General features: G+C 42.0%; 1 protein-coding gene across 1 annotated transcript; it reads right to left on the minus strand.

Annotated features, from left to right (window-relative positions):
- Window positions 1–32: 32 nt before the first annotated feature.
- LOC129047033 (uncharacterized) lies at window positions 33–26,922 on the minus strand. The gene is made up of 7 exons (XM_054517976.1): window positions 26,570–26,922; window positions 10,241–10,358; window positions 9,207–9,415; window positions 8,703–8,871; window positions 8,237–8,371; window positions 2,994–3,142; window positions 33–216 (listed from the first exon to the last, which is right to left on the minus strand). The coding sequence occupies exons 1-7, from the start codon at window positions 26,920–26,922 to the stop codon at window positions 33–35; spliced, it is 1,317 nt and encodes a 438-aa protein (XP_054373951.1).
- Between the last annotated feature and the right edge of the window lie 297 nt (window positions 26,923–27,219).

Raw genomic sequence — 27,219 nt, forward strand, 5'->3', positions numbered from 1 at the left:
CCTCTTCCAGGGAGCAGCAGGGCGACGCTCGGCTAAGGGAGCCGTCCAGCAGCTGCTCCCGCGGGACACGGCGACCCGGGCCGGTACCCCCGGCACGACCGCGACCCGCGCCGAGGCGGGAGCGCCCCCCCGCTCCCCGGGGTCACCCCCGGCACGGGCGGGCCCACGCCGAAAGGTGGGGCCCCCGCCGGGGCAGCGGCGGGCTGGCTCGAGGCACTATTAAAAAGGAAACTGTTAACAGGAGATTACAACATGCAATTATTAACAAGAAATAGCTACAACTCACACTTGGCAGCAATTGCTTTAACTTGAGAACTCTGCAACCTTTTAAAAAATGGGCAGCTTTTTCTGCTCAGAACAATAGAACTAAATCTCTTTTAGTTTAGCCTTCAATGTTTATCTGCCATTACTCTTACGAAGCCAAACTTACATCAATCCTACAAGCAGTCTTTAAAAGCTGCTGCAGGGGGTGCAGCCCCACCTGCCTGGCACCAGCCAGTGTTGAGATTTACCTTCTAACTTGTGATCTGTGATTTTTAACAGGGTTGTTACTAGAACAATTCTAGTGTTGGTATAGAGGTGGTGTCTTTTTACCTATTAATAACATAGCAAAACTGCATGGTTCACTGAGAGTAATTAGATAAGTCATAAATTCAAGATTCTTTAGCTCACATTCAAGACAAATCTTGAACTTTATCTGTAGTAATTTTTTGAGATTTAATTCCACTGTCGGCTTTTTTAGGTGCTTGCTTTTTACTCCATAGTTCTAACAAGGTAATTTTATTGTAAAGATTTCAGTACAGTTGTTTACTTGCATGTTGTTTACTTTGATGTTTAACCGTTATATGACAAATTTTCAGTAACATTTTTGTAATAATAGAGTTTAAATAAGTTAATTCTTGTTAAGATTGAGTTTTGTTTAGTCTGAGCAATGTTAACTTTAAGTTCTTTTAGAGATACTTTATTAAGGTTAAGTTTTAGTGAAGTTGATTTTAAGTTTTGTTGAAGTATACCTGTTTGAGTTATAAGACATAATTCCTTTGCTATAACAAGTGAAGGACATAAAGTCTGAATGAATTTTTGTCAAAATTTACTCCTTTAAATTACAAGATAAGATATTTTGCTCTAGAAATAAGAACAGTTTTTGCTATTTTATTTTTTATAAGTAATACTGAAGAATGAGAAATAATTCCATATTAGGACTGTAATTAGTTATGAGTTATTTATTGCCTTCTTTTACTTTTTTGCTTTAATGTCATATATGTCTAGGGAAATAGAACCTCAATTTCTTAAGACCATTTTTACTGATATATTAGGTAACCCTGATTATGGTGTTGATTTTGTGATGTGAATTTGCTGTCTTTTTATAACCAACATTCCTTTTTTCATTTGCTATTTGTCTATGGTACCATTAACTAACTATTTAACTAACGATAAATGAGAAAACCAGCTACTTTTCAAACCTTCACTTATTGTTCTAGAACTATTTATAAGACATCTATTATTTTTCTAACTACTAAGAGGTTTCTAAAATATATTAAAAAGACTCTTCCGGTTAAAAGCCGTGACCCTAGCCAAGTCCTAGCTTTAACTAGTAGAGAAAATTTTCTGCACGAAAATTATATTCAAGTCATTTTGGCTTACCAAATTTAGACGTAGAACAGCTAAACCTCCGTTTAAGATGAACTTAGAAATTTTACCCGAGAATGATTTTTCAAGCCCTCACTTTAAAAAAATAAAGCTTGCCGATTACTACAGACTCTAAGTAATGGTACAATATTCAAGAAATTGATCATGTATTGTTTTAAAACACCATTCTATTTCTCATGTGCTATAATTGTATCTATTATCTGATTAATTTTTACTTAGTAAAAGTTTATCGTTATGTTACATACTGTTTTGCTTTGATGTTACCTTCTTATGTTCATCATGAGAAACACACATGTTATTAAAAAGCAAAAAAAAACAGGGGGGAATATAGCTCCTCCAGAACTTTACACTATTTTTTTTTTTTCTTTTGAAAGCAGATCAAATCACATCAAATTGGATCCCTTAACCTCATGAACCACCATTGGTGGAACCCCAAGGATTAGAATTCCTGGGTTCTGTGAAATTGGATTTTTGTGTTCATTTTAAATACATGGGAAGGAATCAGTCTAAAAATGCTTCTCCCTATCACCCTATCTATAAGAATTAAACTTTCAGTACAATTACACTTCTGGCAGACTTTCTAAATCCAGTAATGCAGCTGCCAGCAGGAATGTTTTTAGTTTATAAAGATCAAGCCTGAGATTTTAGTGGCTGGAGTTTTTAACTAAAAGATTCTTTTTAGGATGGGTATGTATGTGGTAATTTTGATAATAATTATATTAATCATGATACCTTGCTTGCTTCAATGTGTGCAGAGATTAATTAATAAGACCATTAAAGGAGTGGTTTTGGTTGACACAGAAGGGGGAGATATGATATTGGGGTGCACAAGACAGAGAGTACTTTGGACCTTATTAGGATAAGAGAATTGATAGATAAAATGCCTTGGCAAAAGCAAACGGAACTTTGAAAATTAGATCTAGATAGCAAGAAGATTTAATTAGACAGGTTTACCAGAAAAAGAAAATCCTATTAAATAATGCAAGCAAGAGATGCTGTTATATGCATAAGTTCGTGTAAGTGACTTCAACCTAATCATTGTAGTACACAGTACTAGTCTCCCTAAAATAGTATATAAATGCTTGTATCCCACAAGAAAATCGGATTCTGATCACCGAGTCAGTCTTCCTGTCTCTCTCCATCGATGACAAGCAGCCATCTCAAAAGGCAAACAAATGAGGCTCTCCTGCACTTAAGCTGTGCCACGCAGCTACACAGCCCTGGGCAGACATCGCGGAGCACAGGGACAACAGAAGGCACAGTAAGAGGGACAAAGCCACTCAAGCACACAGACTTTCCATCATTGCTGAGCCCCAGACAACCTCAAGTGCAGCATCACCCACCAGTCCTGTACTGTTGACAAAGAGCAGGTACAGCGGGTGCTGGCCAGGGTCCTGCCAGGCACTTTCTCTCTGCTCTCCTGCACTGCCAGCAGACGTGCCTGCCTTCTTCGGTGCACTCTCAGAGCCTCATACCTATTAGCCACGGCCACCTGGGAGGCGGGAGCAGTCACAGGGGAGACGTGCCGGCTACACCGAGCAGGAACCAAAAGCATCCATGGGCACAGCTGAAAGCCTGGATCTGCACAGGATGTTCTGGCTGTGTCATGATCCGCTCACGCGAGCAGGGAGCTGTGATGGTTCGTTTTCCTGATCTCAGAGTGCAAAACACAACACAGTGGGGATTTCAGTATTAATCCAAACAAATGCACCTTTATTGAATGAGCACAGCAAATGCCATAGAGGGATTAAGGGAGAGGAAAAAGACAAAAGAGGAGAGAGAGAGAGAGAGAGAGAGAGGGGATATAGCTAGCAAACGTAGAAAGACAAAGTCCTTGTAATCCAGCTGATGGAGTTCACCAAGTCATGTTGGGAAGCTCTCAAAGGTTCTGGTTAACTCAAGATTCTGTTATAGTCCATTGCTGAGGGGGGGAAAACAGATCTGGAAGAAAGTCTATTGAAACCGCTGAGGGGGACAAAGATCCAATAAAGAATAGATGTAACAGGTAGTCCATGTTCTCAGCAGTAGGCGAGGACCAATGTCTTCTTGGTCCAATGGCCACACTTGCAGGCAAATATCTTGCTGTGGTCAGGTCGGCTCCCCCACACAGCTCCCCCGTGTTGGGGCTTTCAGTCTCAGTCCTTGGGAGGGGGGAGCTTCTCATGTCTCAGTCCTTGAGAGAGAGGCTTCTTCCATCTCAGTCTGTCTGTCACGGTGGTTGAAAAGCAGATGAGGGGTCTTCTTTGGACCACCAAAGGTTACCCCAGAAAAGTCCAACCGGGCCAAGAGGTGGGAAAATTCCTGGGCTATTGTCGCCAAGCAGGTGCAAGCACATGGGGCGCCTCGCCCCCTGGCAGGCCCTGCTGGAAGCAGTCACTGTAGACACAGCTGTGAACAATTGCTTGGCAGGCCAGAACTCTGCTCAGGGGCCTCAGGATTTCTGGCCTTTATCCAGCACCGCAGACCAGGATTCCAATCAGGCTCCTCAGGGTCCCAAAGTCGGTCCTTGAGACAGTCATGAGGCAAATGAGGGGAACTTCAGACTGTCTCTCACAGGCTGCCCTGCTCTTCACTGGCTTTTGGCTGGAAATGCATTTGCATATTCTTCCTCATCCCAAAGTCCTCGGCTGGGCAAAAACTGGCCAATGGGCAGCATTCCAAAGGCAGGGTAGGTTGGAGCTGATAAAGGAACGGAGACTGTTCCCAATTCCAAACCACACCAGAATGCCCTTAGGAAGGACTTTCCATCTTTAAGAAAGAATGGCCAATTCAGAAGTGAATGTAGAGCCTTATTCCCTGGCTGACAAGGAAGGGAATCTTCCAACAGGCTTGAGGGTGTGTAGGACTATTATTGTGAGTCCAGCTCCAAGCTGCCATTGCAGAAAGTAATCCTGAAGTGGTCCTGATCATCTCTTCTGCTTCCTCCATTGCTTCGCTGCACGTTTCCTTCGTTTTCATTTGAAAAGCTCTTAGAGTGGGTGTTGTGGTTTGTTTCTAGAATGTTCTCTCTCCCCCATGTTATGGTGTTAAAGGTTCTGCCTTTTTCCACAGTTACTTGTCAATCTCCCAAGCCCTTCCCAGTTGCCCCAGTTACCGATGTATCATTTTAATTCCCCACCCCCGGCTGCCTGCCAGTCACCTGGCACTCCTGCCTCCATCTCTAGAACCTTCTAGCCAGGGCGTCAGGTGATTGGTTCAGGGGCCGGGGCCCCTCCCTCAGTTAAAAACTGAGGGCCCCTCCCTCAGTTTGTCCCTTTATGTCTGTCACCTATGTATCACCCTTCCCCAGACTCTGATTTCTTCATGTGTTGTTACCACCCCTACCTCCCACTCCCTTTAAAACCCAGTGTTTCCCCACCCTCGAGGCTCTCTTATTCCTGGATCCCTTGGGTGCACTTGGTCCCTCCGGGGGCTCAAAAAACCCAAATTTGCCACTAACTAGAGAGTTGCCTCTTCCTCCTGCGGAGTGGAAGTCCTGCATGGCAACATCCCTTTGGCTGAAGGCGGGCTGGCCAGCTAGCCTGCACGTTTCACCATCCCATTCCCAATCTCCCAGGGGTTGGGAGATTGACAAGTAACTGTGGAAGGGAGGGGAACAAAGGCAGAACCATTAACACCATAACATGGGGGAAGCAGAACATTCTAGAAACAAACCACAACACGTGGGGATTTAGATGGCGGGGCCCATGCAGCCTGCAGAGGGAATAACAGAAGTACAAACAGTCATAGAGACAACACCAGCATTAAACCAGCCCCACAGCCAAGCAATTTCTCTGAAGTATTTTGTCTCCAATGACTGGTTACCAGTCAGGAGTCTAAAAGGAATCTAGGAAGCCAAGTGTTCTCATCAGTTTGGCTGGACTAGCACACACACCTTCACTGAGTCATTGGCTAGGCTGCAGCCTTCTGCTGCTTGCAAAACAATCCCAGCTTTTGTCTTTACTGCACAGGGAAGCTCAGGCAAAGCCCACCCACTCCCACCTTTTGCCTCAATGGCAAAAGCAACGCCCCGAGTGCTCCCTGCCAGCTTCCAAGCACCACAATGGCTTCTGTAGGGAGTCCAAATGTCTGTCCAGCACCAAGTGAGGAGGAACATGTGCTACAGTTCATGCTGAGGCACCCACACAGTACACTGCTCGATCAGACAAAGGATGCACAGGACGTACTCAGCAGCTTCAGGCACCTCCTCAGCAGCCTGACTGGCAGCCCACTCCCACAGCTCTAGCCTGGCTCTGCAGGGGGCTTCCTGTGGGACCTCCCACCTTCTGAGACAAAGCTCTGGCTTTCCCATTCTCTGGCCCTGCAACGCCATTGCTGCCTTCCTCAAACCTGTGCTCTGGTAGCCTCTCACCTGACCGGTCCTTGCCCTCTTGGCACCAGCACTGTTTACCAAGGGACAATGCCACCCAGACAGACAGTGTCCAGAGAAACAGTGCCCATAAGGAGCGCAGAGCAGTCCAAAACAACACACAAGCTCTCTTTTCACAGCCTTTGCCTTTTGACTGGCTCTGCTTCGCACCTCTTCTTGTTCAGCTTGCATGGTGGCAACTTCTTGCTTCATCTCAAGCAGCCTTTTCTCCTGCTCCTTCTCTACCTCTGCCAGGAGGTTTGCCCCTTGTGCCAGCAGCTGCTGTGCCACCAAACGCTGCCCTTCCAGCTCCTGGTGAGGGGAGAAAGACACTTCCACATGAAGTCCCAGCCATCTCCCCCAAGAATCAGTGGAAGCTTCATGCCTCACACCACCCCCCAACTGAAAAGTGCATATCAGTAGTGACTTTGTGCCCTCCAGCAATGCTGTTCTAATCCAAAAGTTAGAGGGAGTGTCAGCAGCTGGGAGAAAAGGAGATGCCACCATGCTTTCCTGCTCTGATGGCTGCCTGTTTCCTGGCCCCTCTCTCCTCAGGATTTCTACCTGCTCTCAGAGGCTCTGTTCTCCAAGTGCTGAAGTTGTCCTTGTCATCTCCTTTGCTTCCTGCATTTCCTTGCTGCAGGAATGACAGCAATCAGCCTGTCAGAAGAGGCTTAAGAGAGGCTCCGCTGATTGGAGAAATGGATGCTGCCCAAAGGGAAAAAGAAACAAAACAAACCAAATTAAGAGAGACAAAGGAAAAAGGAGCCATTCTTTTCCAAACTGAGTTCCTAACAGGGTCAGGCTGGATTCCTCTAGTGCCCAGAAATACACAGACATCGGACTGAGGGCACCAGCAGCACATCTGCCTTCATGTCCAGGATGCTGCTATTGCAGGAAACATGGCCCAGAACTGCACTAGTCCATTCCTCAAGGTGGCGTCACTCTCTGGGATTTTGGTCCTGATATCACTGTGGGATTGCTGCTTGCTGTCCAAAGGTTTTTTCTTTTTAGGAAAGTCAACAGACCTACTCAAGATCCTATTTGCTATAGACATGGCCTATTTGAGTGACCAAGAGAGATCTGGGGCATAAGGCATTCCTCAAGAGACTCCCAAGAGCTCTGAAAATTATTGATCCCACATGTTGTTCTCAGAACCGCTGGACATGCAGGTTTTCAGCAGCAAGCCAGGAGCAAGGACACAAGCAGCAGGGCACAGATGTGCTCAGCTCTGGCTTGCAGGAAGAGCAGTGTCTGCCTCGGCATGCACCCCCTATCCTGTGCCGGCTGGCATCTTCCTTCACAGCAGGCACAGCCAAGGAAGTGGCCCGGTCAGCAGCTCCTTGTCTGCCACAAGACCTGGCAGCAAAGCCACAGCGATTCTCATCTACTTGACCGGGCCAGGCAGCACATGGGGCTGGCACAAATCCTGCACAGCTGTCCCCGTTTGCCTGGCAGAAACCTCTAAGAGTGCAACAGGAGAGACAAGCTGGGTGCCCTCAGATGCTCCCAGTGAGCTCCCCCACAGCCCCCGCCTTCCCACAGACCAATCTAAAACCGCTTGGCAGGGATTGTTTTCATTGTGTTCCTCAAACCCCGTCCCTGGCATTGCAATACTTCGGTTCCTTTGCTACCAGGTAAACCTGAATACACCAGCCGAGAGCAAAAGAGGGCCACAGAAATTACCAGAAGGTGGGAATTCTCCTCTAAGGAACAGCAGTGAGAGTTGTGCTTGTTAAGCCTTGTTTAGCTTGTTTAGAAGAGGAAGCCCCATGGAGACCTTTCCATAGCTGTAGGGCCTTCCAAGAAAGATGGGGACATCTCTTTTAGCAGGGCCAATTGCAAGAGGACAAGGGGCAACGGTTTGAAGCTAAAAGACACTCAATTCACATTGGCTCTAAGGAAGAAGCTGTTTATGAGGAGAATGCTGGAACACTGGCCCAGCCTGCCAAGAGAGCTGGGAGAAGCCCCAAGCCTGGCAACATTCAAGGTTGGATGGCACTCTGAGCAATCTGATCTACTTGAAGATGTCCTTGCCAGGGGCCGTGGTTTTGGAGTAGATGACATTCACAGATCCCTTCTAACCTCAAGCAGTCTTGGATCCTACTTGGTTTCCATTTGAAAAGCATGCAGAGCAGAGATTACTATGTGGGGGCCCATCTGATTGCCTGGAGTTTGGCCGAGGAGCAAACCCTGACAGGGAACAGCTGTTTGGCCTGCAGCCCCTTTGCCTTGTACCTGCAGAAGTTCCTTGGCAGAGCCTCGCCTGTCCACATCCATCTGCAGGCAGCAGCCCAGAAATTCACACAAGCCACGGGGTAGCCTGAGCTGGTGCAGATTTGGTACCCCTTGCTTGCCTATCAGGTAGTTAGCCTGAAGTGAAAGGAAACAGGAGACTCTACGTGATTCTTCCATAGCCTTCAGTGCTCACCTAGACCCCATCTTTTAAGCTGCAGTCTACAGTGGCAATTTCTTGCCTTAGCAGACGGTTAGACATGAGCCTTCTCTCCCAAAGGAAGAAAGGTGCCAGTGCAGCCCCAGCTATTCCAAGCTGCACCAGGTCTAGCCTTGACAGCTGATGTGAGTCCCAGGGACGGTTTTAGAAGTGGGCCTTGCTGGAAGCACTTCAAGCTGTGGGAATGGGATTTTGTCTAATAGACAGGGACCAGAAGGACACAGCTAACTGAGCGTATTTGCACCTTACCCTGTCACTGGTTTCCCGAAGATAAGGAGCCTCTCCTTTGGCCATTTCAATTCCCACGATGCCAAGGGACCAGGTGTCCACTTTGGGGCCGTAGGGCTCTCCTCTCACCACCTCGGGTGCCATCCAGCAGGTGGTGCCGACCATTGACCTCCGTTTACTCTGCTCAGGGCTGAGCAGAGCACAGAGGCCAAAATCAGCTGAGGAGAAAAACAAACACTGCTTCAAGTAGGAGACCAAGGAAAAGGGTTCTTCACTCTAAGTCCCAGAATGCAGTGCTGAATCGTGCTGGAAAAGCAGCTGGGCTCTCTTTCCTCAGGGCTGCAGCCAAGGACATGGGCAATTGTCCACTTAACAACCCTCCCACCATGGCTTTTCCTCATTCCCCTGATGTTTACATTGCAACTCTCTCCTTTTGGAAGGAACACACACAGAAACCAGAGTTACTCTTGGCACCTTGTTGCCCTCTAGACCACCCGGCACCCTCCAGCTGCGCCCTGGGCTTACAGAGTGCTCCCTGCACTCTCACCAGCGCCACTGCTGGGCACCCGGCAGCCACTCCCAAGCAGCCCCACACCGCCTCCCCGGAGCGCTGCGCCTGACCAGGAATACCCACCCAACTTGACGGAGCCATCCCGGCCCAGAAGGATGTTGTCACTTTTGATGTCTCTGTGGATCACCTGGTCGGCATGAAGGAAAGCCAAGCCTTGCAGGCACTGCGAGAGAAAAAAGAAACAGGAAGCCAAAAGTCAGCCTGATCTGATTGCATCAGACGCAAATGGAGGCTGCTCCTGAAGGTTCACAGATCTCAAAGGAGCAGCGAGTGCAGGAAAGAGGAAGAGCTTGCTGCTGCAAGACTCGGAGAGCAGGATCTTTCCAAAGGAGGCATATTAGCTATTGACGGGGAAATGTCAGTCGTTGCTGGAGACTGTCCCCTGCAAAGGCAGTCAGAATGACCACTGCTGCAGCGGATGCTCTCTCCCTGTCTGGAGGACAAACAAGGGTTTGCCAAAAGAGAAAAAGTCCCTGCCTTGGGTACCAAGGGGATCACTGACAGGTGGGAGACTGCAGGACGAGGGTTATACGTCTGCCTCGACAGAACCTGGAAGCAGCTCATTGGTCAGTTTTCAGCGGCAAGCACCATGCTAGGTGCTATGCCATCCTTTGAAGCGGAGACCTGTGACAGGTGAGTCTCTCTTTGGCTTTGCCGCTGGTTGAAAACTCGCACACCAGCACCTTTGCACTTACGGGCAAAGAAGGCAATGCAGAAAGGTTTGGGGCAAAGGCTTGGAGAGGAAAAGGGCAGAACAGAAAATAAAAATGAAAAAGAGACAGGGAGTTCAACAACGGTAACTCAGAGTAAAGAACAGACTACAGTAAGGGCAGGGACACTGGCAGGCAGTTCAGTGCAGATGCCCCTTCTTCTCTGAAGCATGAGAGCAACACAGAAAGAATGCTCTGAACATGGAATCGCTCACTTAGCATCTCTTTCGAACTACGAGCCCGTCCAAGCCATCCCAAGCACAAGCAGGACCCCTTACCTCCCGACACACTGTTGCCATGTGTCCTACAGCCATCCTTCTTAGGCTGACTACATCAGCTAAGGAGCCTCCATCCATATATTCCAACACCAGCAGGACAGCCTCATTGACAAGGTAGCTGCAAGATGAAAGCAACAGCGTGGAGCTGAATGTGCACAGCTAAATTGCCGTATGGAAGAAAAGACTGCAGCTGAGTTTTGTTTCCAGGTCACTGGGAAATGAAGATGGAATCAAATGAAGACACACTCCACCCAGGCTATCCAGTGCCCCGTCATCTGTGCTGCCTCAATGAGGAAGGCACACCCGTGGAAAACGAGATGGCTTAGGTGGCAAGAAGGGGAAAAAGGCAGTTTGGTGAGGGCAAAGATCAATCTGGAAGCAGACGCATCCCAGCAGCTGCTTCATCATCTTCATACACAAACTGCACCATTAACTCCAGCAGCAAGGAGACACAGTTTTCACAGCTTTCACTCAGGGCATGTGGGTGTCCAGCACTGCCAACACCCTTTGGGAAACTTTGCAGAAAGGAAAGTACAAACAGGAAAAACAATTTCAAACCTGGCAAATTATGTGCCTCCTAGCCTAGTCTTTTGGCATGCAAGGCAATGAAAAATAGTGGGAATGGTGCAAGGGAAATCATCTCTGGGATGCTTTCTCAGCACTTCTCCTCCAACCCTTGGAAAAAACCACGCCCCAAACCAGCAAAACGTGCAGCCAGTGAACATACAGGCTGCTGGCTTAGTAAGAGAGCCAGGTTTCTGAGATCAATCTTCAAGGAAAGAGACTATATAACTTGTCCCAGACACATGGATTTGCAGCCATTAATCCCAAACAGAAGACAATACCTCTCTCTAGTCTATGGCTAGACCTGTGAAATTTCTTTCTGAGTGGGATTACAGTCTCTTTCTTAGCATGTCCAACACATTTAAGGAGCAGATTGAATCCCTGTATTGATTTCAATAGTGTTTTATGCTATAAATTCTACCTATATATGACATAAAAGGAACATAAAAGAAACTGGGCACTAGCCATCTATGAGCTGGATATTACAATGCCTAAATTCCACTTGCAAAACTAGCCTATAAGCTTGAATAAGATATTTTGACCTACTGAATGTTATGTCTCTTCAGACATATTGCAGATCTTCATAATTAATCTTACATTAAGCATGACATTTACCTTCTGACTGCTTTTTTCCTTCTAAGTGATGATTTTTGTCCTGAAATTATATTAACTATCTTTGTGTGTTCTTTAGTAGTGTTTAAAAAAACTAAAATAGAATATTTTTTCTCTACTTGTTGAGAGCACCATAAAAAACCACCATGTCAATATATAATTTCATTATGATTCCATATCATGAAAGCTGCAGTTGAGACAAAAGGGAAGATTTGGACAACACAAAAACAAAATCAACAATGATGAACAAAGGCAGAGTGTTGCTTCTGTTCATGAAGAAAGTAAAAAGCTGGTAGGGAGATAGAGGCCAGTAAAATAATGAGTTAATATGAAAAGATGTGAATACTACCTATTTCACATAATGAAGAACCCTAAGGGCATCAAATTAAACTACAAAGTGTCAGGTTCTAAAAGTTTAACAAGGGGGGTTAATTGTTTATTAGAGGTATTTTACCATCTACTTAGCAGACTTGTGTCTTTGTATTTTGACTTTGGGAGAGGTTAAGAAACAAATTAAAGGCTATGAATTGGCATAGCATCATTTCTCATTACATATGCTTTTGCATTCAAGAATTGTAAAAGACTGAAACAACAATGAAGTGAAGCTTTGCACACATTTAAGTGCAGTAGCCAAACTGTTGAAGTGGCTTTAGGCAAGATCCTGAAACTTCTTATATTTGTTCAAGATTTGCTTTTCCTCCCTTATATGAAGGAAGTTAAATACTCAACTGCATGCTTTTGTAAAATTCCGAAATCTTGTCCCTGGGGACATTACCACTAGTACCTAAACTCTACAGCAAAGTGGTTCTTTTGAGTTTGGCCTTTATATGCTTTGTCCATTCATTTCACTGCTTGCAGTGAGTTGCAGGTTTTCCATTGACTCATTTGCTTTTAGACCTTCCGGCTGTGAACTTACAGAGTTGCAATCTGCAACTGAAAGGTAACCAAAACCACCTAGAAAATGCAAAATGTGTCTTAGAGTCACAAAATCTTGGATTCACTGTAGTGCTTCATCTTTAGGTAGAAGTGAAGGAACTTCTTGCTGCAAATCAAGAAACTATTATTATGGAAAGAAAAGGTAGTGTGTACGCATGCTGGTAAATTTTGCTTCCCTGTTGCAGGGATGGTGGTCCAGTCCTGTGTTTGCTGCCAGGACTGGCTTTAGGTCAGCTCCTAGTGTGTTGGACAGTCTTCCTGGTTTTGTATGGGAGTGGTGTGGAAACAGAAAAATCACTATGATAAGCTATTGCTTTTTCTGATTTCACTTTTTTAGTCTGTGTAAATGCATTTATTTCCTATGATCCAAAACCTGCAATATAGAATGTAGATACTATAAATACTGTGCTCAATTTTCTTTTGTTACATGTTAGGTCTTTGGAGTATGACTTGTGTACTCCTGTGTTTTATCAATCTCCATGTATAGTCACAGTGATACAGAAATCCTATGAAGGATTTCTATATCACTGTGGAAGAGGAAACTGTGAAAAAGAGCCATGAGAAGATCTGTGCACCTGGAAGCACTAACTTTGGCAAAATTCCCAACGGCATTAACATTCCTAATACCTAGAGTTAATGTTCTTGCTCAACGTGGGTTTCAGCTGATGTTTTCTGGTGCTCACTTTCCAAAATGAATAATCTTTGGGGATTGAAAGACAATTACTTTCTTTTTAATGAGAAGTCTAAATATCTCAAAAACAACTTTACATACAGAATAGATCTATTGATACATGGCTATGGATCAGTTTAATTTTCTCTACTGTATGTTTCTTTTTGCAACTGCAAAGAATGCTGGTCTGCTCCAAAGTAACTTGATTTTTAATGATCTTAAAACATTATAATTGTAAAAAAGCAGCTGTATTCTTTAGAACTCTCAAATTAGCTTAAGCTTTACTGTGCTTAAAAGCTGCATGTTCATCTAGTCTGCAGAAATCTGCCCTTTTTCTCTCTGTGTCTTCCAAGAAAAAGTGTGTCTACTGAAGAAGGTAGCGACAACATCTGCTGCTTCAGCTAGATAGAAAGTGGGAAAGACACATGAGCTGTGGAGTCTGCTTTACTCTTGGGTTGATTACATCTTCCTGTAAATCAGAAGTCCTTTAAGGGCCTTTAGAAAGTGCTGTACAATCTGGCTGTCTCTCAGCACGTAAAGTAATTCCCTGTTGTTTGGGCAAGTGTAAGGAGAAAGTTGCCAGCATGCATATGCCTGACAGGCATGTGTCTGTCTCGGGGATTGACTGTTAACTTGTAGGCTCTAAAGCTGTGGAGAAATACTAAAGAACAATACTCTTTCAAGTATACTGTGAGATCTCTGTAAAATAACCTGGTTGTCTTCTTTAGGTGTGCTACAGAAATATATATAGCAGGTAAAACAATATTCTGTTGGAAGGCTCTACATTTTGACACCACTCTGTAGATACAATGCCATATAGGGGGTGACATTTATTTAGGCTGCCTTTGATCTCATTGATTCTGGGATTTTTCATTGCCAAAGACAAAATATCCAAATATATTTTTCAGTTGCATTTATTCTCTAAACACTGTCTTTCTTTGGGCCTATGTATACTGAATTTTTAGTCTTACAATTTGGAAAGCAAGAAATTCTCCCTGTTGAAAGAATCCTTTACATGATGGTGAATACAGTGCTATTAGTGTATAATTATACATGCATCTATCAGCTTTGACAACAAAACTTTCACCAATTCTGATTTTAGTAAGCTAAGTCCCTTTGTTATAACCTCAATGGTGGCGTGGTTTTATGTTAAGCTGGTATCAAACCCCAGCAGCTGATGGTGAATACAACTGATAAAGTAACTTAAAATATCTTTAAAAGTAACATTAAATAAAACATGAAATGATTTTAAACTTCTGTTTTCTATTTACTCTTGCTTTTGGGTGGCAGTGACTTACGTATTAATGTCCATGAGACCTAAGATGAGACTGGAAGTTAACAGGCGCCTGTGAACCAGTAGTAGAATCTCATTGAAGTGTAAGTGTAAAGATAATTGGTAGTTCTTTTTCCTAGTAATAAACAGAAATTTGTATGCATCATTTGTTACATGCCCAGTTTTCCTACTGGTTTTATTTACTGTTCAAATTTCCCTGCTTCTGTAGAGCTTAGCAATGTTTTTGGTTACATCAGAACTTCTGCAGATCTTATGGGTGCTTTCATGTGGGGTTTTGGTCAAGATCCATCTGTCTTCCAAAAGCTGCTGTGATTCTTGATTGTTGAGGTACTGCTTTGTTTCCAAGGCACTATCAGCTATGAGAGACCTTAAAATGGTAAGGTGTTGCATGAGGAAGAACTCCAAATGAGAAGGGACTACTTGTGTGGGGATCACAGGCACTTCCTTGTGTCAGAAAGAGTTCAGCATGCTGTCTAGCTCCAATTATTGTAAGAAAAGGATTAAAGGATTGCCTTTCTTTTGCTTGTGCCTATTTAATCTTTAGACATCTAGAAACCAGATGGACTCCAAGAAAAAAGCCTTTTCTTCCTTACTGGTCTTTGAGCATCAGATGCTTGCCAATCCTTTCCAAGAAAAAAAAAAATTCCAGTCTAAACACCCCTGGTGCAACTAGAGGCTGTTTTCTCTCATCCTGTCACTTGTGACTGAGGAAAAGAGAATGACCCTCATGTCACTATGACCTCCTTTCAGATAGTTGTAGAGAGGGGTAAGGTCTCTTCTGAGTTTCCTTTTCTCCAGAATAAACACCCCCCAACTCCCTCAGCTGGTTCTCATAAGATTTGTGCTCCAGATCCTTTACCAGCTCTGTTGAACTTGTCTGGACTTATTTCAGCACCTCAATGTTTTTCTTGTTGTGAAGGGCCCAAAAGACATTCAACACATCATGGATCCAGGCTTGATCTAAGGTTCTTATGGAAAACAAATGTTTTTGTCCTCCAGAGTCAGCTCTGCTCTTGCTGCATGAATGTACAAGACAGTTTTTGAGCTGCTATAGTGTACATAGCATGATGTTTGTTTCCAGGTAAACTTCAACTTCTGGTTGCCTTTCCATCTGCTGTTTTAGCATCTGATTGGTGAGCAATGTGGTTTAGACAGAGAGGGAAACATCCTAATCAACTTTCAGAGGCTTAAGTACTCTCCTCTTGTCATCATAAATCTCATAAATCCCTGTGAATACCAGCTGAAACTGTATTTATTGTCTGTGTATATAATAGCACCCCCATTCTCTGTACTGGATGAGATGATGTAGACTTGCAAATCTGTGCCCTCCTGTGGCTTGTTTCTCTCAATGTCTAAATTTACAGAGACTGGTATGTGGCTAGGAAAACTCACAAAGAAACCATGGGCTAGATATTGGAAGCAAGGAGACTAAGGCACTCGTTCCCTTGCAGTTTGTCATGTGAGGGGTACGTGTTTCTTTGGGGTAAAATGCTGTCCAGGGAGGTGTTCAATTCCTATGTCCAGGCTGTTCATCACTACCTCTCCTGGGCTGAAGTCTGCACCACAATTTCACTAGGGCTGTGTAGCTCTGGTATTCAGGCTTTAGGAACTGGAAAGACCCATGACAATGTAGGGGGAATAAGACATAAGGGTTTGAGAGAGAGTAAAACTCTCTTTGTTTACATAAGTGAAGGACATAATTGTTGGAGCTGGAGGAACAGGTGAGTGAGAAATGACTGGCTTCTTCAGCAAGCCATATCAGCGTGACTGAAAAAATCATCCAGGAAAAGGATCCCATCCCAAAGGTCCTTTATTTTGGTATGTCATTTACCACTGTGATTGTGACATGAAATAATTTTTCCATGCCAATAGGCATGTGAAAACTTACCATCTCAAAAGCATATAGAACTGTAGTGTGCCTTCTACTAAGACACAAGATCATACCATGAAGGGACTGGGCAAAAGGAAAAGATATCCCAAAATGGAGTAGAGAACTTGGGAGTTTCCTAACGGTTTCTTTAGCTCACTGTATCAGACCAGTAGCAGAGAAATAGCTGGTTTGTCTTTAGAGACTGTGACTCAGTGAAGTGAGTGAACAGATTAGTGTATGGATGGTTCTGCTGTGCCTGTCATGAGTATTTACGATTTAAAGTGGTAAAAAACAGGAGTCATGAATGGGTTAAAGAAAGAAATCACCTGTGAATGGCATACTACCAGATCTCTTAGAATTTTTATCAGTGAAACTGTGCTTGTGCTTGTGAATGCTTCTTAGCTGATTTTGGAAAGAGAGTTGTAATAATGACTGTAAACCAACATCTGTCTGGTATCTAATGATATGTATGTATTTTTGCCTTATTTTTAGGAATGTTTTTATTGCTATGGTATCATGGCAGATAGAAAAAAAATCTTAGTGAAGTTTACCTTGAGTTGTCTACTGACATGCGGCAACCTTTAACTATCTTTAGACTCCCTTAGACTATCCTTAGTATTTTTTAAGACTACTTTAATGCTGAGATCACTGAAAAAATGTAGATTTGGGCAGTGAAATTACAGACCGTGCAGATACCTCAAGGGATACTTAATATTTGACTGTATCTAATTATTAATTTTAGTAATTTCTTTAAGGTCTGCCACAAGAGACATGGATTTGGTCCTTGCCTTTAGCCGCTTGTTTCTAGAAGGATAAAGGTCAGATGAGTGTAACCCAAGAGATACAAAGGGTAATGATAACTTAAGGCATTTAATATGTATTTTAGAATGAGTACCGTTTTTTTTTATTTTGTTCTTTGAAATACTCTAAATTTTCCTTTGCACTGAAAAGTAATATGTCATGTGAGTGAAATCCAGGTTTCTAATGTAATCTTCATTATGCAATATGACTTTCTCTTGTTGATGTTCATAATAGTATTTCTATATATGTTGGAAAAACAAGGGCATATGTCCTGGTTTTTCTAGATACCATTTTCTAGAACAAGGTTTAGTATGGCAATTGTGTGGAGAGCATTGACTGATCATACAAATATATATCAAACCACAGCTACTTTTGATACAGAATACATCGTTGTAGAAGAACTACCTGTAGGGCAAAATTGCAAGCATTGAACAAATTTGTGAAATTGTCAGTTGCATCACCAACAGTACTGCCAACTCTTCTCCCTTTGCTCATAAATTACGTGATTGAGCACTTTCTTCCAGTAAAGATGTATGTGTAATCCAGGTTTTGAATGGCATTAAATTTTTTCCTTTTCTGAACCTATAGTTATGATCTAGATTTCTTTTAATAAATAGCTTTACTGGGAGCCTTAAAAAAGCATGGTACTTGAGCAGTGTAAAATAGTTTAGCCCTTTAAATTTTACAATAATATCAACTGTAGAGCATAATTCTGACAAACACAGCCATTCTACAATAAATGCAATCAATAAAACTAAACTTTAAAATTAAAATTATTCAGGAGAATACTTATCTCTGAATGAAGCACAAGGAGACAAGCCTATTCTTTCTCCTCAAAAAGCCTCATACTAGTGTGGATAATACATTTTTATGATTACTCCTTAATTGTAATATAAGAATAATTATAATTCACAGTGGTTTCCTCATCATGCGGTGACAATAGAAACGTTACATGAAGCATTGCACCTTCACAGTCCAATTCGGGATGTTTTTGGAATTTAGTACTGAGTGATGATTACTGCAATGACTCAGAAAATGAAGGGGCTAAATTTTGCCCAGCAGGTTTTCCACTGCAAACACAAAGATCCATCTGTGAATCCTAAGTAAGCTTTTTCCATTTTACCATCTTATGAGGTTAAGTAGCCAAACCACTGGTGTGTTATCGAAACCTTTCTAGCTACCAATGCAAAGCACAGCACCAAGAGGTCTGCTATGGGAAAATTAACTCAGTCTCTGGAAGATTTAATGTACTATACTGGGTAGAAGAAGAAAATACAACTTTGTCCTTGTTTTTAATGGGTAATATTTTCAAGTGTTTTGACAGTTTATTATAAAAAAGAGAAGGCTCATCAATCCATTCATGTATATGCCCAAAAATAGACTTCTTGCAGAGAAGGACATTGTAACAGTTGTTATGTGTATGGAATTCCTGGTCAGAAAAAATGATCATGTCAATTTGCATATTACAAATGCTGTAATTTGAAAATCTCAAAGGAACTTTATTATCTGTTCTATTTTTTCAGTTTACATAGTTTCCTCTGAAAAAGATGATGAAAAGAGCGAGCAACTTTCTTTTAAAGTAACTGTATTTTCAGTGGGGTAGTGCTGGAATGGGAAAGGTTATGTGCCTTATGCATTTATACAGGAATGATGTACACTTTCTCATGATGGGTACCTCATGAGGGTTTCTTTCATCTTTCTCTCAAATTGTGAAAATTTTGAATGAAAGGGTAAGTAGAATCCTACTTTCTTGTAATCTTGAAATTAAAAAATGAGGAAAGATATTTTGCAGTATTGTGCAAAATTTCACATTTTCTATAACTTGACTCTTGAGGCACTATGTTGACTAGCTCATCAAAGTGATTTTCTTCTGTCTGTATCCTTACTTTAAAATTACTCATTCACTATTGAATTTTAATGCAAAATGCAACTGAAGTTCAGTATGAAATCAAAGGGAAAACCAAGTCTTCACTGACTTTGTGTGTGGAAAAATTTAAGAATCTATGACTTGAGAACAAAGAAAATATTCAGCAGTCAGACACAGAACTGTACTGTCCCAGTTTTCTCATACCAGTCCCAACCCAGTATTCCAAATAGCCTCCCCACTCTTTTTGGTGCACACTCTGTTGCCAAACTAAGTTAGGACTTACTTGTTTCTACCATTCTCTTTCTCACCATACTCTGTATTCTCTTGCAATGCATCCCTGTGCTTTTGGACCACATTTACTGCATGACTGGGGAGCACAGAGTCTGATACCCATTCCTGCAAGTGTGGTTGCATCAAGGAGAGATGCTGAATCAACCACCCTGCCAAACATAAGAAAAACCCACGCCCAATATCAGTGAGTGTGTAAGTAACAGGAGCTGGAAGACAGTTATAAATATCCCTCCCCCTATCTTTCAGGTGGAATGTGTGACTTTGAAGCCTGGGAGCCTCTGAGCTGGAGATTAATTTTAAGAAAAAACTTGCTCATTATTCCCCATCTGGACTATTTTTAAAATAGTCTTCCTTTAAAATTACCTACTTAGAGTGCTTTCATATGGGTTATTGTCACATGTTTCCAAAGCAGATGTTACAGTGCATTAGAGTGTGAACTTGAGAAATGCAGCAGAAAATATGAAGACATTTGAGTGTCCGAAGTAGCATTGGTTCAAGAAAGAAAGTAAGTTCTAACTGCAGCTGTTAATGATTTTTCAAGGCAGTGATATTCCCTCTGTGACTGGAAATTCAGTAACCTCCTAGAAACAGCTCTCAAGACTTTCTACGAAACAACTGCAGAATCCTGAGGTTTCTGGCAAGATTTATCATCAAAAGCATCTCTAGGACTCTCTTGGTAGCCACTGGAATAGACCTGCTGCTGGTATTTGTGAACTTATGCTCCTTGAGATTTATGCTGCTAATGACACAATGGTGTGCTGTGATTGTGATGATACATAAGTAGAAGTAAGTTGCCTTTATGGATTTGCAGTGAAGTAGCTGATCAGGCCAGCATATGTTTGGTTTTGAATGATTTAGAATGCAGAGCTGTCTCAGAGATGTCTCTTCAATGCAAGATCATGAAAGTATAAACAGAAATATACTTCACTGCTGAAAATAGCTTTGAATCAGTATCTGCTTCCTATAAACTGAATATAACAGGTTTATTTTTCCTGAAAAAGGACTTTAGGAGAAGTCCAAAAAGTGTCAGATTTTTAAGTAGTGAACAAATTGCAGGCAACTGCAAGAAGGAAAAGCCCTGAGAGAGGGCAAAGAAAGACAGTGGCTGATGTAACACAGGTCCAAAACAGCAGAGGAAAAAATAGTTTGGAAGAATATGGAAGAATATCCTGTACATGCCACGTGTGACAGTACTCTTGCAGAACGGAATGTTGGCTTATTTAGATGACAGATGAAGCAACATTACCATTAAAGAAGATCCTGATCCTGCACAGTATGGAACTAAACTTTCAGAAAGATAACTCAGCCTTTTGAATTGATATAAAACTGAAATAGGATTATGTTTCTGCAGCATCTTTATGAAGCTAAAGTTTCTTCTTTCCACTGCTGTTACTAAAGAAAAAACTTGTGTGCTGACCAGAGTTTCCTGGTTTCGATGCATGGAACTTCAGCATGCTTCCCTGTTAACTAGAAGGGGGATATCAGCATTGCTATCTCCTGTGGGATATTCTTCTCTAGAGGACTAATTTGATCACTCTTCTTTTCATTGTCTAGCTGCCAAATGCCCCCAGAAGTTAACAGTATTTAAATACTTTCCTAATACCATTTTCCTACATACAAGACTTGCAGTTGCTGGAGTATTGTTTGGACACAGGGATTGTTCATCTATGAAAAAGAAGGGAAGCAGTCACCAAGGAATCTTTCCATTAAGAACTGCTTCTCTTCACTAGCACAAGGAACCTTAAACAAATTAATTGATTGTCTCCCCCAATAGGCCATGCACGGAATTACTTCAGACAATTTGACTAGGAAAATGGGCACAAAGAGGTGCATGGGTTTTTTAGGTGTAGCTTTGCTGTTCCTATATAGTGAAAACCAGAAAGGAATATGATTTCTGAGGTGCTGTGGTAGTTCTTGATTCCATCCAATATATGGTAGTAGGGAGGTTTTAAAATTGCAGTTGCACTTTTTTCCCCACTTCATATATCTTCAATAGTGAAGTTATAGAGAGCATCCTGATTTCAGTCCTTTCCCTTGCATGTAACAATCAATATGAGTAAACTGCAGCTGTAATCTATACAGTCTGTATTGAAGATTATAAAATGTTACAGTTATAAAATGGAATTTTACAGAACCTCTAAGTAAAACCTGCCTTCTGTCATAGAAGAGCAAAACCTCTGACACACCTACGAATAGTTTAATGAATATTGTTAGAAAGATTGGTTGCCTTTAGTGTTCACAGAGGGTTGTTAAGTAGTTAGATTGTTTTGGCATTATTATTTATGACATGAGTAAATGCACTTCAAATTATTTGAAAGAAATCCAGCAAAAAAATGAAGGCTTGTTTATTCCTTGATGTTCTGCCACATGAACAGGCATGCAATTTACAAAAATCCCTCCAGATTGCTCTTGGAGCAGGTTGGACCAATTTGCTGAGGAGAGTGTGTGAAGTACTGCCTGATGGTGATGAGATCAACTCAGGTCTAGTGACCTAAGCTGTGCTCAGGTATTGAAGTAAATGCATGGCAGAACTTGCAAAATTTTATAGCTTAGTGCTGCAAAAGGGCATGAAGGCAAAGAGTTTCTCTCAGTAGTTAACCAGTGCTGCAGATACTGTGGTGCTTTGGTCTGATCCAATAAAGAAAACAGCCGGTTTACCACTGTTGGATACATTTTTCATTCCAGTGGTTTTCAAAGACCTTTCTGTGGCCAGAAGATCCCCATATTTTTTTTGCAAAACTTGTATTAATCTCTGTGCAGTTGTAAGTCAGCAAGTAATTAGTTTGGATAATTGTACTCTTCTTGATTTTTGCCATCTTTTGATAGAATTTATTTTTGGGCTTTTCCTGAAATGTTTTGGGGATATGTGATTTTTTCCTTGGACAGGGTTTGTGTTAATCTTCTAAAGTGTTTTGGAATTGAAGAAATGTCAGTGGAACATAAAAGAATGATGTAATGATAATAGCGGTATGGGTCAAGGATTTAATAAGATAAGAAATAGCAGTTTTTCTTTTGTTATTTCCAAAGTGTTGCATTAAGAACTTAATGCTGTGTAGAGAGAATGCCCATGTAAGCCCTAGCAGAAATGTCTGCCCATGTGCATTCCTGCTGGTGTAAATCCTCTGACAGCTACCATGTGCAAATTTTGCACAGCTTGTAATTATCTGTGCAGCTGGAGTAGCTTTGTGCGGGGTCTGAATCTTGATCTTAGGCAGAATGTTCTTTTCAGGTTTATGGATAATGTAATCATGAGCATGTTTGCCTTGGCAAAGTATTCCTTCTGCTATGGGAATACATCACACTAACAAAACAAACTACTGTTATAAGAATTGAGGGGTTTTCAGTAAAGGGAAAATATCTTTTAAGGCTTTTAAAAGGTACTGTAAATCTATGTACCTTTTAAACATGTGTTGTGAAGAAAGAGGTTCTTAAAAGATCTTTATTTGGGAATGCAAAGGTGTTGGCAGTTTTTAACTGACCCTTGCTATTTTAGTTTTTCTCTAAATTTGACAGATACATGCTGAGGCACTGCTGTATCAAATTTCAAACCATTCTCAGTTTAGGTTTCATCTCACAAATAGTCACATTAATATCATAAAAGCCTGACTATTTAATGGAACCTGCTGGGGCTGCAGATAGTGCTCACATGAGTCACCTTGTACTGACTCACTTTTCTTTGCTGGACATTTACTTACTGAATATGAACAGCATTAATACCTGCACAATAGGGTGGCTGGTTTGAAAAATTAAAATGGCATTAAGTGGCAGCCATTTAGAAATGGGGTAGAAATACCATTGCCTTCTTTTGTCTTTCTCTCCTGTACAAGCAGCACTCAGGGCACTCAGTGTGATCTTGCTCCCTTGATGGGCTGCAGCCATATATTTGTCCTGTTCTCTCTTCTATTCCACTTTGACCTTTCTGGACTGTTTACAGGCTTCTCAGCAATGTCAATGTGAATCTGGCCAAACCAAGAATAAAGACCAAACAACAAAAAAGCTGTATCAAAACAAGTATTTGGGACAAATGGCCAGCTGAGAGCTCAGAAACTGGGCTTCCTGCTTCAGATGCTGCTGAGGAGGATGTGAAAGACAGCTTTTCTTCTTTGAGAGACTGTGGTCTCATCCACCTTGATCCTTCTCATGAATGTTGAGGTGCTAGCAGCAGCTCTACCCATGTCCTCTGTACTTAGCTGTGCAGATAGGAGGCAGAGAATTAAGTGCAGCATATGTTGTCTGGTTGTGCCTGGTAAGACAAAGACCCAGGTGTCTGAAATAAGCAGAGTAGTTATTACAGAGGTGCATTGAAGCAGTCTTTAAGTTTGAATTTGCCTGTGCTTAAGTGTATTTTGAAGCTCTATTGCAGCTTACCAAATACAGAAACAGGCTCCTTGAAAATAATTTTTTTTTGTGACACCAGGTCAAGTAGTGCATTTTGGACAGTTTTGAAAGTTAATATAGCATTGTTGATGTACTGCATAATAAAGGAATAATGTAGCTATGTTGGCTGGATTGTATGTTATGCCAGAAACTTCAGCTCTGCAGCAACACACACCTGTAAGTTGGCAGAGGAGGCAAAGAACTTAGCAGATTTTGGTGTGGGGCATGTAAATTCCTTGTTTTGAGCATATGCTGGAGTATCATAAATACTAAACTACAGTGTTCAGTAATCTATCTTATGGAAGGTGGATTTACTTATGGATAATGAGGAGGAACACAGTCTCAAAAACAACCTCTCCTTCAGCCAAAAATGGGAGCTTATGAGGTTCTTTTTCATTCATAGGGTGGGTGTATTAGAGTGTTGGGAAAAAATGAAATACTTTTTTATATGAGGATATGCATGCATACTTTCTCATTTCTCTCTAGATACCATTGAAAAATTAACATTTGGTAGAGAGTGACAGTAGGACATTGCTAAGGCCATCTTTGCAATGAAAAACTGTCAAGGATTTCTAACTCACACCGCTGCCAGCTGCATGTGTGTGGTCAGACTAGGAAATCCCAATTACCTTCAAAATAATTTTTCTGAGTGAGAAAATTTGTATTCAGTTCTGGAGCTACTAAACATGACGATGTAAAGGTTTGAGAGTCACAGCTACATGAAGGTCTTCTTATATTACTTAAACACCAAAGTGAATATAACTGTAATTGATTAACTATATTTAAGTACATAAAGGAGAGAAAAAGGCAGGCATGTCTGTCATTATAGGTTTGGGTTTTTTTTAATTTTGGCCGCCTTTTTGCATTTCATCCCATCTCAAGTCCTTCTAATTTTCAGCATTTTTAGATTATAACTAGTTCTGTTCTACCTAACTGAAGTGTTTTCTGGTTATCTGACGTTAGAATATTCTTTGATAATCCTCTCACACCTTTCTTAAATAATGTGCCTGAATCAGGTTTGTTCACATGGAGATGTTTTGCAGAACCCTTTTAACACATTGATATATACATGCCAGTGGTTCTGAATATCTTTATATGTATTTGTGAGTGTTTATGTAGCTTTTGCCACTATCTGGAGCCAACAATTTAAGCCATTATTAGAGTTTCAGATAAACTTCTTTGGCTGTGGTACATAAGACATGCAGATCTGAGTGGTTTAGTTACAGTGCCCATCCTCCTGTGACCAGGTCCAGCAGAGAGACAGATGAATGACCCATAAGGCAGCTCTGGAATAGGATGCTGGCTTTGCTCCAGTTGCTATGACTCTGTGAAGTCAACACCAGGCTGGTGTTGCTCTGAGGCTGAGGTGTGAGCTGGGGCAGTATCAGCAGGTGGGGCTGCCAGCTGAAGCTGCTGACCTGACACACCCACCTAACATCCATCCTGTGCTCTTACATCATCTGTCTCACATTCAGCTTGTTCACATGAACCCCCAGCCTGCACCAGTTTCACAGCTGGATATCCAAAACAGATGGAGAACACTGCAGTCTTGTTTTCTCATTTTGCTTTAAATAGCATGTACTGTTAGCACCTTGGGGAATACTAGATAGAGACATCAACATTTTCTAAGGGTGTTTCTAAAGACTTGTCCTTGGCTTCTTCCTATGACTCTTATCTACTGCAAGATGCTGAGGGATTGATTGCACACTTGCAGTATGATTGCTTTAGGTCCTATCATCCTTTTGAAGAATGAGAGAATACCTCATCTGCTTTCTGAATAAGTATTTTACTATTAGAGGTGAAACAAAGGCTTTCTTTGTAGCTCAAATTCTGCTGCCCAGTTAGAAGATGATTTCACTGTATTAACAGCAACATTTTTTCACCTGAAATCCCCCATTTTGTTATAGCATGCAGACCAAGGAAATTATGCTAATTCAGAAGTATTGAGAATACCATTTGAAAGAATCACAGAAGTTGGAACCAGGATGCTCAAAAACATAATACTTACTCTTTGTAAGGTGCTCTTCATTTAATGAGCAGGATTTTTACCTCTAGAATTATTCAAAGAACAAAGTTCATGGACCTGAGCCTCTAATGTTTTCAGTCATTGTGATTTAAAAGGTTACACACACCCTTGAGAGTTCTCAAGCTAAAGATAATCTCTCTTCCAATTCATATTTCCTTGCATTTGATGATGGTGATGTGCATGCTACAATAAATAGCAACAAAATAATTTGGTGTATAGCTTATCCAGTTTTTGCATTTTCTTGCCATTTAGACAGGACATGCCATACCTTAAATGTGCTTTATTTTAGTTAATACATCCTGAAAATTTTTTTTACTCCTTCCAGATTGCAATTTAGGTAAGTTATGGATAACAATATAAATAAAATTAGTGTTATAATTTATAAAATGCCCCTATTCCTAATATAAGTTTACATGACAGCAGGTGAAAAATTATGAATGGGAATATTTTCAGAATTCACAAACAGGGCTAATCTGGCTGTATATTAGAATCTCAGAATCATAGAATGGTTTGAATTGGAAGGGACCTTAAAAATCATTTAATTCCAATGCTCAAAACACCATCCAACCTGGCTACAAACACTTTGAAGAAAGCGCTTTCAAGATTCACAAAATCTCTCAGCAACCTGTTCCAGTGTCTTACTAACATCACTGTAAATAATTTCTTCATAATACCTAATCTAAAACCTATCCTCTGTCAGTTTAAAGCCATTCCACCTTGTCCTGTCATACATGCCATTGTATAAAGCCCCTCTCCGGCTCTTTTGTAGGCCCCCTTTGGATTCTTCAGTCCTGCTGTGAGAACTTCCCAGAGTCTTCTCTTCCCAGGTGGAACAACCCCAAGTATCTCAGCCTGTGTTCATAGGAGAGGTGCTCTACCCCTCTGATCATCTTTGTGGCGTCCTGTGTACTCACTCCAACATGGTCACATCCTTCTTATGCCGGGAACCCCAGAGCTGGATGTAGTTGTCCAAGTGGGATCTCATGAAAGAGGAGTAGAAAGGGACAATCATGTCCCTGACCTGCTGGTCCCATTTCTTTTCAATACCCCCAAGTCCTTCTCCTCAGCACTGCTCTCAATTTGTTCTCCACCCAGACTGTATTTGTGTTTGGACTTGCACTGACCCAGGTACAGGACCTTACACTTGGCCATGTTCAACTTCATGACATTCACACAACCACACCTTTCCTGGTCCAGGTCCCTCTGGATGGCATCACCCCCCCACAGCCTGGTGTCACCAGCAAACTTGCTGAGGGTGCCCTTGATCCTGCCGTCCATGTCTCTGTTAAGCAGTTCTGGTCTCAGTGCCAAGCCCTGGGGACAGCACTCACCACTGGTCTCCTCTTGCTCATTGAGGTCCTTGTGCATGACCATCCAACCAATTCCTTATTCACTGAGTGGTCAATCTCTCAAATCCTTTTTAGAGACAAGGATGTTGTGTGGATCAATGTCAAATGCTTTGCAAAGGTCAGTCACTCTTCCCTTGTCCAGCAATGCTGTAACTCTGTCATTGAAAGCCACCAAATTTGTCAGGCACAATTTGCCCTTAGTGAAGCTGTGTTAGCTGCCACTCCTTGTTTTCCATAGGCCTTAGCATAGTTTCCAAGAGGATCTGCACCTTGATCTGGCTTGGCACAGAAGTGAGCCTGGCTGGCCTGTAGTTACTCAGAT

This window comes from Molothrus ater, chromosome Z (genome assembly GCF_012460135.2).
Source record: "Molothrus ater isolate BHLD 08-10-18 breed brown headed cowbird chromosome Z, BPBGC_Mater_1.1, whole genome shotgun sequence".
Taxonomy (NCBI): Eukaryota; Metazoa; Chordata; class Aves; order Passeriformes; family Icteridae; genus Molothrus; species Molothrus ater.

Coding starts and splice junctions, on each gene's coding strand:
- LOC129047033 (XM_054517976.1), bottom strand. CDS start 26,922: ATGGTCATGCACAAGGACCTCAATGAGCAAGAGGAGACCAGTGGTGAG. Junction 10,359..26,569: donor AAAAGAAATGGGACCAGCAG/GTCAGGGACATG, acceptor TTCATCTTGCAG/CTACCTTGTCAATGAGGCTG. Junction 9,416..10,240: donor TGGCAACAGTGTGTCGGGAG/GTAAGGGGTCCT, acceptor TTTCTCTCGCAG/TGCCTGCAAGGCTTGGCTTT.